General features: G+C 39.8%; 1 protein-coding gene across 3 annotated transcripts in view; it reads left to right on the top strand.

The window, feature by feature from the left end:
- Golim4 (golgi integral membrane protein 4) overlaps nucleotides 1–11,955 on the top strand; it is a 77,023-nt gene extending 65,068 nt beyond the window's left edge. For all 3 annotated transcript variants that reach the window (XM_010606693.2, XM_010606694.2, XM_010606691.2), the window contains 5 exons: nucleotides 1,053–1,162; nucleotides 3,831–3,998; nucleotides 4,254–4,322; nucleotides 10,622–10,702; nucleotides 11,048–11,955. In XM_010606693.2, coding sequence (XP_010604995.1) covers nucleotides 1,053–1,162; nucleotides 3,831–3,998; nucleotides 4,254–4,322; nucleotides 10,622–10,702; nucleotides 11,048–11,185 — 566 coding nt within the window. In that variant the 3' untranslated portion in view covers nucleotides 11,186–11,955. The remainder of the gene's footprint in view (nucleotides 1–1,052; nucleotides 1,163–3,830; nucleotides 3,999–4,253; nucleotides 4,323–10,621; nucleotides 10,703–11,047) is intronic.
- Nucleotides 11,956–14,031: the final 2,076 nt, after the last annotated feature.

Raw genomic sequence — 14,031 nt, 5'->3', positions numbered from 1 at the left:
GTATATCCTCAGGAGCTAGAAGGGTGGGCAAGAGATGACTGGTTATCCAAGGAGGGATCTGCAAGGAAACTGAGAACCAAAGGAAGGCATTTAACAGCAGACACCCCTTTGCTGAGGCCCAGAAGACTCTGCGGGTCACCTTCAAGACTGCATAAGCCAGCATCCCAGCACATCTTAACTCTTGCACTGAGGGCTGGAGAGCCAGCGGCCATGTTTTAAAGAAGACTCAGAGGCTTGAAGAGGAAGGTAGAACAGGTGCCCCTGATGGAGTCACACTGGAAATCCTTGATCACCAGATGTAACAAGTGTTCCACTGCATCTGCAAAATGTGGGGTGGCAGCCTGTTCTGGAACACTGGAGAGGAGACTTGTGGGTGCTCAGGGCCCTGGTGGGGACCGGGCCTGGCCGTGGTTACTGCAGAGGGGACTGAGGGGTGTGGTAGCAAAGGGACGTGTTAGTACTGGGGCCAGGGGCAGATGCCCCACTGAGCACTTGCTCGTGTCTGCTGCCCATGCCATCCCATCCCATCCTGGAACTGCTCATAGTCTTTGCTGTGCCACAGACCTGGCAGTACTCTCCTGCCACTGAGTCCTTCCTGCCCCACCACAGCCTTCAGCACAGGGGGCTGAGGTGGTTCTGTCTGTACTTTTGAGTTCCACCACTGAGGTATTGTTTTTTCCTTTCATTTCCTAATGGCATTTCTTCTTTTGGAAACTTATGTTTCCTCTGGTATTAACCAAAAATTAATTGATTATTTTAGCAGTGTTCAATGGCTAGAGTTTGTTTTATTAAGCTTTGATCATTTCCTTGCCTAACAATGGGGGAAATGCAGCTTCTGTTAATGACATTTGTTTTAGAAGGATGGAATGAAGTCAGTCCCCCAGACTATGTCTTTAGACACACAGTCTTGGAAAAGACAAAGCTTATTCAAAAAATCTGGGATGCTGTGTATTGAGTTAACTGAGCCACAGGAGAGAGTGGGTGATATGGTCACCAGGAAGGCCACTGTTGGGGTTACTTTGACTTAATCTCAGTTCTTTGATTTTTTTTAGCCTATGACAGAGAAAATCAGCACCAAGATGAAGCTGAAGGAGACCTAGGTCACCAACATGAGCCCCATGAACAAAGGCCCCGAGAAGCCGACCCAGAATCTGAGGCAAATGTAAGTGCCTTCTTCTCTGGTCCCAACATCTGGAAACTCGTGAGGCTGAAGAAAAAGGGACAGTATGTCTGGCTCAAGCCTCTGGCCCTAGGAGTATGTTTTATCTCATCAGCACAAAGGAAGGCAGCCTGCACAATTACATGTGAACAGTATTATATACCATAATTCATGATGTAGGTGTAGGTGAGATGAAACCGGCTGAAGGTTTCTCTAAGAAAGAAAAGAAAGATGTTGCCTTGAAAAAGCAGAATGGAGAAATGTTGAGGTAGGAGGTAACTAAAAGATGAAGGAAATGAGGAAGGCAAGAATGGAAGTTGGACAGGAGACCACTGAAGGGAACTTACCCTTTCCTGAGCATTTTGAGTGGTCTGCTGTGGCTTTTAGTACATCGTGTGAGTCTCTAACCTCCCGAAGGTCCAGTTTAATGAATACATAATAAGAACATATGGTTTCATACATGAAAAGAGTGGTGAAATACCATGATGGTAAAGAAAGTTTAGATTATGAGTAGGTAGACACACAACAATTGGCATTGGTTTTTGTCTTTACCAGAAGAGCAAGATCTTCAACTCACCTGGATAGACTAAAGGCTTGTTCTTTCGAGCAAGGCAAATGACTGTTAAGTGAGTCTGTTCTCAGGTTGAGCATAGATTAATTTTATTTTAACGTTGTTCTCATCTTTTGCTAATGAATCACCCTCCATGTTCATAACAGGCAGTCTGTGCTATCACACAGGCTCTGTTCATATTGATCCAGAGAATTGAAAGGAAGATCCATGTTTCTCCTTACTAATCATCAAGAAAGTCTTACTGCTTACTGCTTAAAGTTCTTTGATGGAAATAAGTTTTCCACCTAACTCGTACTGAAATGTGGTAGAACGCCTTTCCCGGATTAGTGTTTTGGAAAGTATCCAATACGAAACCTCACCCAGAAATATTTTCAGGAAAGAACAAGAGCTAGTAAGAGAATGTTCTACAAAGGAAAGGAAGCAAGTGTATGAAGCCGGTGAGTGTGCACCATTGAGGGGAAAGGGAAAGGGTGAGTACTACAGTCATATGAGCTTGCGAACTGCCATAGGTTTTAATTATTTGCCTGTGAATCTTTACTCTTCTGCTGTCTATTTGATCTGAGAAACATACTAGGAAACACTGACCTTTCTACCAGGCATTCTTTATTATTTTTGGCAGGGGGAGGGCTACCGGGGATCGAACTTGGGTCCTTGCACGTTTGCAAGGCAGGCAGTGGAACCACTGAGCTCAATCCCCAGCGACCAGGCCTTCTTTAAAAAGAAATTGTCAGCCCCGACTGGGGCTTTTTAAATTAGAATTGTTGGACCTGTTTGTTTGTCACTGTTGAATCTATTTTAAATTAAGAGAATGTGCCTGTTAACGCCTGATTATTTGGTTGGAGTTGGTGCTAGTGTGTGCATTTTTAGGAACTGTAGCAAAAGGAACTTACTGTGTTTTCTTGAGGAGAACAGGTTGCATTTTTCTTACATTCTCACATAAATTATTGATACTGCACAAACGGAAATCTGTATAAGATTGTGGAGTAGAGTTTAGTGCGAAGGTAGCAGTTTACCCCTCTTTGTTCCTGAGAAAAATGTCATTTACACTCGAATGAAGCTTATGGCCAGGGATGTGCAGATAACAGGTCAGCTGAGACTGTAGTGAGCTCTTGAACATGTTCAAGGCTCTTAAGTGAATTAAAGTAGAATCTGCTTTGGAGAACAGTGGGGAAGACCGAATCCTTCTCTGGCTTTAGCAGCTCTTGGAAGCAGATGCCACTTTAGTGAGTGTCCTATAGATGACCTGGAAGGGCTTGGGGAAACTCATAATAAGCATTACCATTACTGCCCATTTCTGACTTTAAAAGCTGAATCTTTGTGAGGATTTATATTATTTGGAAGCTTCACTGGAAAATTGCAGTAATTCTAAAGCTGAACATTTTCAGAGCATTTGTTGACCTCAAGACCTGAAAACTACCAAGGGTAGGTTTTGGAGGGTATTTTTCATAATATATTGCCAAAGATTGGTTAGCAGTTTTTTCCTTTTCCTTGCCAGTGCAACAGCTCTCAGTTTCATGGTAGTGTTTGTTAATAAAGAGTATTACAAATGGATGGCTTACTTAAGAGCCCTTTTCGTGTCTTTGTCCTCCTTAGCATCTCTTCCTAGATCATTTCTGGTGTGTCCTATCAACTGCTTTCTTTCATCGTTTATCTTTTAAAAATTGCTTGCAAAGGTAAGTTGTCTATATGAAAATGAACATAGCAGATAAAGGAGTTATTATTTGCCCATCTAAATCTCCCATCCTAATTTATATTAAAGTTTTTCTCCTCCTTGGTCCTTTGAGTTTTATTTGCTGTTTTTCTTGTCTGTTCAGTTATGCTCATGTTCCTTGTATTAGCAGAGTTTTGAGGTCTATGTTGGTATCATTTTCAGAAAGGAAGTACTATTTGTGCTTCATTCTGAGTCTCAGACTCTGATAAATAAAGCAGGGTTTTATCTTTTGACATTGAGACACTTGATACTGGTGTGTCTTGGTGAGGATATATGTGAACAGTTCACGGAGGACAATTTCACTTTTTGTCAGTGTGTGACCTTTTAAATGAAATTAAACTTGATCCTCAGTTTTGAAGTGTTGGTTCATTTTTATTAAACTATTATAGAGGGCAGCTGTAGAGGATGTAAACCCAGCAGATGACCCAAATAATCAAGGTGAAGATGAATTTGAGGAAGCCGAGCAAGTGAGAGAAGAAAACTTGCCTGAGGAAAACGAAGAGCCACAACAAAGTGATCAAAAGCAAGGAAATGCTGAAATGGAGGATCATTTGGTGGTAAGCAGATCCCACTACCAGTGGTGGGTTTAACCTTAGTATTTGGTGAATGCCTGGTTTAAGTAAAAGATTATTCATAGTCTGCATTGGGAAAAGGTGTGCCCCTTGTGTGGGTTTTAGGCCATTGTCTGAAATGCTATGATTAGTCATCGTTTCCTGGCCCCTTTCGTGGTGGCGTGCCTGTTCTTTATCCCAGGGCACTGGAAAAGGCATCTCCAATGTACAGTAACACGAGCCTCCTCTTTGTCTCCACAGATGGCAGGAAATCCAGACCAGCAGGAAGATAATGTTGATGAACAGTATCAGGAAGAGGGAGAAGAGGAGGTAGTAAGATCACAGGAAATGGAAAGGATTGTTGTGTCTGTTACATTAGCTTTAACTGAACCTCAGCAGTACTGACTTGACGTGTGTGCTATAGAAATGTTCAGAAAACTTAAGCAGGATAAGGAAGGGTGGTAGTAGAACCGTTTGGATAGATGGTAAAATTAAGGTAATAGAATCCATCTTTTTGGTTCTTGCCAGAGACTTAGAATTAAGAAGGCATTTGGCTTTCTTTCTTTCTTTCTTTCTTTCTTTCTTTCTTTCTTTCTTTCTTTCTTTCTTTTTTTTTTTTTTGGTACCAGGGATTGAACTTGGGTCCTTGCATTTGCAAGGCAGGCCACCGAACCGCTGAGCTAAATCCCTGGCCCCCGGCATTTGGCTTTCTTCCTTTCTTTCTTTCTTTTTTTTTTTTTTGGTACCAGGGATTGAACTTGGGTCCTTGCATTTGCAAGGCAGGCCACCGAACCGCTGAGCTAAATCCCTGGCCCCCGGCATTTGGCTTTCTTAAGAATTAGTTTCCTATTGTCTTTAGAAGAATATTTTTGCTCCTTCCCTCATAACAGCAGAATAGCTCTGCACACTGAGGGAACACAGACTGACACCTGTGGCTTCCTCAGTGGACATTTCCCCCGTGCCTGCATCACAGGGATACCCCACATCGTCCACTGGAATCCAGTGGTGTCCTGAAACACTTTCATAAATTTTAAAATCTCTCCTTCTGACCACCTTTTCTCTCAGAAGAACTCAGTATCTAAACTAAATTTAACCGTAACAAGGGCTAGAGATGTAGCTTAGTTGTAGAGTATTTGCTTGTCAGGCCTGAGACCCTAGGTCATCTCCAGCCTGCAGGAAAATAGAAAGCAACAAAACAATGAAGAGATGCAGAAATAGGACCCGAGAAGGGAAATATGGACTAAGGAACTGAGACGGCTACAATGCATTCAGATGGAATTTCTTAACGTTTCCTTTTAATGTGATTTTGATCCTAAAGTTCTGGCACAATACTGTAGACTAGGTCTGCGTAGCAGCTATCACGGCATAACCTTCCTGGGCTGGGTCACAGGGTGAATGCTGTCTGTTATTACGTTTTGTCATAGTCCTCTCTGGAGTGGACTCCTGCAGTGTAGGAATATAACACAGATCAGGCTCTGCTCAGTCTCTCGTAGAGCAGTAAAAAGCCTTTCTGAATTCAAGCCTTTCTCAGCCAGGTAGGTGCACAGCTTTGTGCTTGAGTGGAGGCTCCTGGGAGCGTGAACACGTGGCCAGCTGAGCACACCCCTCCTGGAAGTCCTGCTCTGAAAGCGTGTGCTCTTACCTGCACACACAGGTCCCTGGCCCATGTCAGCTTGCTACTTATTGCTGTTGTCATCTTTTCCAGAGCTAAAGTGTGAGCTTATATCTGGAAAGCAGAAAAGGACGTTGCCCTTTACATCCACTGACAGCATCCTAAGTCATCTGTTTTCTAACAGGCTTGATCTTTCTGTTCTGTCTCGTTTCTCATCCTGATGTTCATCTTCATCAAGCCCCGCAGCTGTCTGTCAGAAAGAGAGCACTAGAGAAACCAGCAGCCTGGAATATTAAGACGTTTGGCAAGAAAAAGATTCATCCAGTCTTGTAACAAGATGTCTAGACTAATATTACTTTGTTTCATTATGTCAGATAACAGGAATCTTTGAGGGATTAAGAGAGAAAAGGTTCACCTTGGCTTCTTTTGAAAAATTCAGAAGGGTAACATAAAAATTTAATCAGTGTTTACTGATTCTTTTTCCCTTGTATATTATCATCAGCTGTAGAGGAGAAAAATCCTGGGATTCCAGCAAAGATCAAGGGGAGAAAGACCGAGGCAAGAGGGTATAGAAGGCGGAGAGGTTACCCTGGCTGGGGGCAGCCCTAATGTAGCTGCTGCCCCGCTCCGGCCACCGCTCTTCTACTTTCAAGTCTGCTGAACTGACAAGAGCTCGTTTCCTCTCCTTGCACAGCCCCCAGGTCCTGCGTACTTTACCCTGTTGTTTTCATGCCCAGAATTTTTATGACAGTATTTGTGTCCTCAGTTCTCAGCCTCTTCCGTAAGCTCCAGGTTGCCACCTTGTCCCTTAGGATTGTTGCCCTGAGAACTGTCCATGGAAGACCCTTGAGCCTTTCTTCTTCCCAGTACACCTTTGCTCCCTGACCAGCTTGTTCAGGCAATGTTGTATTTTTCTGATATTTTCTTGGATGATGAATTTTTTAAAAATCTACCCACCTTTACCAGGTGTTTTTTAGAAAGGGAAGAAGCGTGGTTACCAAATACCATTCAAGCATTAGTGACAGTGAGAGATGAAGTATTCGGCAAACTGAAGCAAAACGAGAAAAATAAAATAGAAACACACACTGTGTTCTTTGTAAGCATATGTGTGTCTGGTGCACCATTTGTGCAAGCGCTCTGAAAACCGTGGAAGGCTATGTGACTGTAGCGTCTTACCTTCGTTAAACCTTGGAATTTCCAGCCCCCTCCTCCTATTGCAAGGCTGAAGCCTTCAGCTGCCCTTGGTATCGCTCCCTCCTTGCACACAGTCAGACTTGCTGCTATCAGCGTTTGCTCCTGGGGAGGAACTGTCTCCTGCCAGGGCTACCCCTGTTCAGAGGCACAGCCATCAGACTTAGGAACTTGAACTTTTGATTGCAAGGACCCAAAACGAGTATGATCTTAGGAAGCTTGCACTGTTCCTGCCTTACAGGGCTGACGGACGAGCTGTTGTTGTTTGGTATTGTCAGCGTGGAAGACACTCCTTTTAAAGGTCCTCCTCTTGTTGCTTACATGCCATCTGTCTTACCTATTTTGAGGAAAGAAGGCAAGTGATGACATTGTCAAACATTACTGTGTATACCTTAAAATCACTTCAGCATCAAAAATGGATTAAATGACAACAAATCTGAATGCATTAATTCTCCCAGTGTAACAGAAAAGAGGCTTATTTGAACACTCGAGAGAGAGAAAGCGAATTCAAGGTTCTTCGTTCACTTCAGCGGCCAGATGTATGCACATAGTACCGAGACTACAGTCTGTGAACCGCCATACCTGGGAGCTTTTCACCTGCCATAAACTCTCCTGAAAAGCACTGGCTTGGCAAACAGGGTGTCCATAGTTCTAACTAATGCTGCTGAAGGTTTTTTGTTTGTCACATGCCACCACTTCTTTGGATGCTGGCATTCTTGGCTACTTAAGGTTCAGGTTACTGGTTTGTGGCTCATTGAAAGCATCTTCCATGTTTAAAACAAAGATGTTAAGACACAGAGCAGGGGTAGGGTGGCGAGCCAAGGCTTGTTTCAGATTCAGTGATTTGCTTTATTTTATTTTGGCCATTTACTACACTTTACCACATCACATAGGGTTCATTTCTCAAATGCCTAAAACATTAAACTGTAGTGGCTAAGACATGTAATGAGGAGCAGTGTTAGAAATCTTTGGTAAAACATTGCATCAGCTCTAGCAGGATACTAAAGAAAGTTGGTGTAGAAGGTATAATTTGTGTTTCTACGTTATGAAGGGATAACATTTGGCTGCTGGCTCTTTTGATAACTTTTGAATATCGGTCTAAGGGTATTTTAAAGACCAATTGGAGGTCCAATATTTTGTTTCTTTTTACGAATGCCTTGAAGATGAATTTGAATTGCTTTTGCTCTCAAAAATGAAAAATATATTACTAAAATGTGTGTACAGAACTCTATTTTTTATAGCTTGAAAATTATAGAATATTCATTTTTGGGTTCCCTAAATTACAGAATAATTTAAAGCAGTAATTTGCAAATAAGATTATATTGACAACTAGTAAGCCAGCTAAATTTTCTGCGGTACATCCTAAGAATGGAGGAAAAAAAATTGTATAGGTGTGTGATTATCTCACAAGCCATGCGTTCTTAACATCCCATCCGCTGGTACTCTAGGAAAACTGTCCTTACTTTTTGCCATGTCTGCCTGTCACCTTTGAAAAGTTTGTGAAAAATACAAATCCTTCCCCGGACCAGACCTTCCCTTGGAAAGTTTGGTCTTATCTGTTGTGGGGTCTAGGAGTTTGGAGTTCTTCCAAAGTGCCCTTCATTGCCACCGCCAGCTGAGGCTCCTTGTTTAGGTAAATGGTCCTTGGCACACAGCTGTGGATGGAATTTGGGAAGTATGAACCTTCCTCATGCGGACTGCTGTGTGTCTGTGTGCATTTGCTAGATATCCTCACCCAAGACTTGTACGGATTTGTGTCTCCAAACCTATACCCAATCTTTTTGTTTTTTACACATAAGAAACTGGGGCTTCAGAGAGGTTAATTACATTTCTCAAGGTGAGTCAGCTTGTTACGAATTGTTAGAATCAGAAGTAGAGACCACTTAGGTTTGACCTTGCGGAATGTCATGATTAAATGCATAGTCCTGGTCGGCATAGAGTTGATTGTGGAGAGTTCTGTATAGAAAGTCAGTGAATGTAGAATGGATGAGGGAATGAGAAAGTCACAGTTTTTCTAACTCCTAGTTAAGACACTTTAAGCATCAGCCATCAGAGGATGATATCACCACACAGATCAGGGAACTGGACCACAGGAGACCCAGGCTGTCACCAGCTGAGCTCTGACCAACTTCAACCTCATTAAAAGTATGACAATCAAAACCTATGTGCCAGGGCTGGGGATTGAGCTCAGTGGCCCCTCCCCTGCCTCCCAAGGGCAAGGTCCTGAGTTCAATTCCCAGTACCAAAACAAAACAAAACAAAAAAACTGTGTGCCTACATCACCTCTGAAATGCCCGTGATTTTATGTGGTTGGAGCTGGCCAACTAAGGGCTGTGACCTATTTTATTGATTGAGTTTTGCCTGAACACAGCCATGCTAGTTTATAGCTGTTTCTGTGCTGCATGGTTAGAATTGTGTAGCTGTGCCAGAGACATTATGCCCCAGAAACCCTTAATAAGTACTCTCTGACCTTTCTTGTAAAAAGTTGCTTCCTCCTGATTTATATATTCTTTCCACCACACTGCAGTTCAGGGTACATCTTTCTAATTCTCAACTGTACCATGTTCAGCGTTGAGAAATAATGTTTTCATTATTAAGCATGTAGAAGACATGTCTTTCTTCATTGAAGTAGACAGGGACATTTCAGCAAATTAGTGTTCCAGTTATTCACGTCTTAGTGTGGTTTGAAATAAGTACTTTGTCTTTATCTCAATGTCCTGTGAAATGCTACTTAATTATAACCCTTAAATGCTTTTTATCCTTTACCCATTTCTCCGATTTTCAATAGCTATCCCCCTACTTTTCCAAAAATCATGTATTGTGTGTATGGGTGTGTGCGGAGATGGCGGGCATTCAAGATTTACTGTAATACAATGATCCTAAAAGAGATCAAGGTTTCTTCTAGTACTTGGATACTACTTTATGCCTAACTGATTGATGTTCAGCAGTTTTTTGAGATATATTCAGATGACTTAAATGTTTTGACATATATAAGGTTTTCAAAACAGCAAGTTAGAAAATGTTTTACCTTACATTTCTATGAGATGTGAACATTGTATAGAGATTACTTCACAAAAGTATTTTGATGCTTTCTTTAATTTGTATTTTGAGATAAATAATTGAGATTGTAAAATAGTAATAATAGTGTACATAAAGGAAAACTAAAACAAATGTATTAGAGCACTAAATAGAGACAGGAATTTGAAATACTTTGTTGGATTATTACATGAAGAAATTGAAATGACTGTTCTATTTTCTAGGTATTTTAGCCAGAAATATTCTTAATTATAGGACAGATACATCAATTTTTGCTACATTGTATACAGGCAGTGGCATATTTTCTGTGCATTAAGAGATAATGTAGTTTTGCATTTATTTATTCATTGAGTGACTTATTCAACATTTGTTGAGCAATTTTCACATGGCTGAGATGTGCCTAGTTATTGAAAACAGATGGAATTAAACTTTATAAAATTTGCGTTCTTTCAGAGCATGTAAATTCCTATCGTTCTTCTATTTGGAAAGGGGAATGCTTACTTTTCTAAGTGAATTTCATCAGGTGTTGTCCTTGTGGAGTTAATCATTATTCAGAGGAATCAGAAATTCAAACTTTAAAGTCTTAGATTCAGAATCAGTCTCATTGATGTTTGTTACATGTGTATTATGTTTGTTTGTACTAATAAGTAAGTCACACTTGGATTTTCATCTTTTTTCTTATTTATTTTTAGCTTAGTTTTGTTTCTGTTATTTTGAATGAACTTACAGAAATCAAAACATGTCCTTGCAAGTGATGAAAGCACGTCATAGTATTTGTGGTGTGTTTCAGGTTCAGGAAGATTTGACTGAAGAGAAAAAAAGAGAACTACAGCATAATGCTGAGGAGACCTACGGGGAAAATGATGAAAATGTATGTGTAGAATGGATCTTTCCATTGAGCACTTGTGCATGTATGTGGGGTGGGGGGTGCATTCTGTGAACAGCAGTTAGATGTATAGTTGGGACTGCACCAATAGGAATGGCACCTCTAAGACCATTGAACTTATCCAGCCCACTGTGAGAATTTAGGAAAACTGTGCCAATGAGAACATGAAGATTAGGAGAGGCTATAGCACTGTTGCCTGTTGGATCCTTTTTTTCCATATGCACTTCAAAAAATGAATGACTTTGCCTCGTTTTTTTTTTTTTAAAGAATTATTAATCACTAATTCCACACACTATTTCTTAGTTTTTCTTTTTTTCTTCTAATTTTAAGGCTGATGATAAAAATGATGGAGAAGAGCAAGAAGTCCGCGACGACAACCGCCCGAGAGGTGGAGAAGAACACTATGAAGAGGAGGAAGAAGACGGGGCCGCTGTTGCTGATAAATCACATAGAAGAGCTGAAATGTAGCTATGCCCGATTTCCAGGCAATGCTAAGCCAATGAGTTTTTTCAAGCTGCTCTAAAATAAATCTGCCTACTGAACTCTAGGATATTTAATTGCAAAAATTAAGAATTTAGACTTTTTAAACTTTTTATTAGAAAGACTCATACATTTATATGACTATATTTTGATAACTTAGATTAGAACTTCTTTTATATTCAAGCTAAACATGTACCAGAAAAAAAAATAATAAACTTACCTTAGGATCTGAATCTCATTTTTCATGGAGCATGTGATGTCGGAAAGAGCATTGCTTTTGTAAATGTCTCATATTGTTACTTTTCTCAGTCCTGATTTCCATGTTCTGTTTGTCTTTGATAAATACAGGATTTTATAATGAGGGATTTGGCAAAATGCTGTACACACTTTAAGAAGAATGGCTAGTCCACTGATTGCTTCTCTGAGATTCTTATGTATACTTCTGATAAAATTCTCACCAGTCTGCATTTCTGGGAAGAGAGTGACGTGCAATTAAAAATCCATTTTTGTTGCAGATAAAGACATTGTTTTTCAATTTTTTTAGGTCTGTTAGAAACATATACGGCATTACTTAAAATTGCAATAGTTCTGCTTGAAAAAGGAGTGTTGAAAATGAGATAATACTAAAACTCGTGGCAATATCTTGGATTTAATTTGGTATTTCACTGTTCAGAAAGGTGTATCTGTGTCTTAACCTTTTTTGGAGGATTGATGACAAACTAATTTAGTATGTGTGGTGTTTTCTACATGTGTACCTATTCACAATATGTTTTTTGAAGTCACTTAGTTATATCTTTATTTCAGTAGCTAGCTCTTCACAGTAATATATATTTCTTTTTTAAGCTCTGTGCCTCAATATATAGTCTCTTATGTCAATTGTGAATTTGAAGGCATACCTAACTACAATTTATTAGAATTATTTTTCAAGGCGATATGGTATAATAACTTTCACAGCAGCATCAAGAAAAATTAAATACTTAGGAATTAACCTAACCAAGGACCTAAAAGACCTCTCTAGTGAAAACTGCAGTGCTCTGCAATATATGTATTACACCCTTTTGGCTTTTCTACTGCTGAGAATCAGTTTGCCTTTTTCTTACGTACAGGGTATATCAATGAATATGAATTATAATAGATCCCTTTAAAAAGGAAATTAAAAATCAAAACTTTCTGCTGAAATACACATTTTAGTTGCAAATAAAAAATTTAAATATGCAGAACTAGGTTATATCATTCATGTGTGTAGTTTTTAAATAAGACTTTCAAAATAATATCAAAAATTCCATTTTCTGTTATTACTGTATGAATGTAATTTTGCTTTTTAATAACCACATTCATGTATGGTTTCGATTATCCCAGGTGGGCAATTATGTATGTATGCATAGGAATACTTTGTTCAAATGTATTTTGGGTTTCCAATAATCATAAATCAAATCTTACCTTTATGTATAAAAACTTTTTATATAATGTAAAATGTATAATATTGTACATAATATTCAGAATACAATTATTTTGGTAAATTAGTTTGTATTTTTAATGTTCCATTTGCAGTATTTAATTATTTGAAACATTAAAACTTGGTAATAGACAATAAAGCTATAAAAAGCAAGTGGTAAATCTCTGAAGTAGGTGATTTTTTATTAGTTTCTGGTCTTACAACATTCTTTAATTCTTTTTCATAGAATGAAAAATTTTAAGATGTAACTTGGGTTGACACTTGACTTTGCTTCCTTACCTAAAGAAAGAACTGAGAATTTTTACTGTATTTTAGCAAGTTTTGGGGACATAAAAAGAAATAAGGGTAAAAAATATAAGGGAGTGTCGTGCAGATACAAAACAAACAAAAAATTACATTCCAGCAGGAAGGACTCAATCACAAAACGTTGCAGTCTAGCCAAAGTTTAGAGAAATACATCTGAGTTGATCTGGATTAATGAGCTGTGCAGAAATGAAATAGCACTTGTTTCTGTCCTGCCAGTTCATGACTTTTGGTGCCACCGGACCTCAGTGGATTTGGTACGAAGTGGTGTCCTCAGAAGAAGAGGATACGTTTATTAGGGATGAGTAAAGTGCAGCACAAAGAAAGTTCATTGTACAAGTGTAATGGCTGATTATTCACAAGAGTGACCGGAAAAGAAATAGCCATAGAAACCATAACCTCAGCCATGACTGTGAGTGGCTTGCTCTTAGAACTGAAAATCACTGACACATGTAAAATGCCTTTACAGTGGAAGGATTTACTTTAATCCCCACAGTTGTCCTTTCATGTTGATGAACTTTTGAGCAACTGCACAATCGAAGAACTTTCTCTTCCGGGTCATTTAACACGTTATGCACCTCTTGAGTTCTCCATTTTGGCATTTATTTTTAGTTCTTTGTTTACCTTGTAATATATCTACATCATAGAAGATTGCCCAGCCATTAAGGGTGAGTTAGAGCCAGGTCTGGTGGCACGGGCCTGTAATCTCAGTGCTGTGGAAGTCTCATGTGAGAGGATGGCAAGTTGGAGGCCAGCCTGGGAAGCTTAGCAACAGACCCTGTCTCAAATTAACAGTGGATAGGAAACTACCCAGTGCCAAGGCCCTGGGTTAAATCCTGTGTTAGATACTTCTCTCTTGGTGCTGAGACCAAATACCGGGCACCCAAAGTTAAAGGGGAAAGGGTTTGGCTTACAGTTCTTAGAAATTTCAGCCCATAATTGGCCGACTCCAAGGCAGGGATGACAAACAGGCATGGCAGGCCCAAGGCAGCAAAGGCAACAAAGGGGAGTTAACAGCATCTCTTTGCCCTTTTATTCAGACTACTTAGGGCAGGTAACACTCTTAACCCTACTG

Source organism: Fukomys damarensis, unplaced genomic scaffold, assembly GCF_012274545.1.
Source record: "Fukomys damarensis isolate Sample0158 unplaced genomic scaffold, DMR_v1.0_HiC HiC_scaffold_12, whole genome shotgun sequence".
In the NCBI taxonomy this organism is placed as follows: Eukaryota; Metazoa; Chordata; class Mammalia; order Rodentia; family Bathyergidae; genus Fukomys; species Fukomys damarensis.
This window is presented reverse-complemented; position numbering and strand designations above follow the sequence as displayed.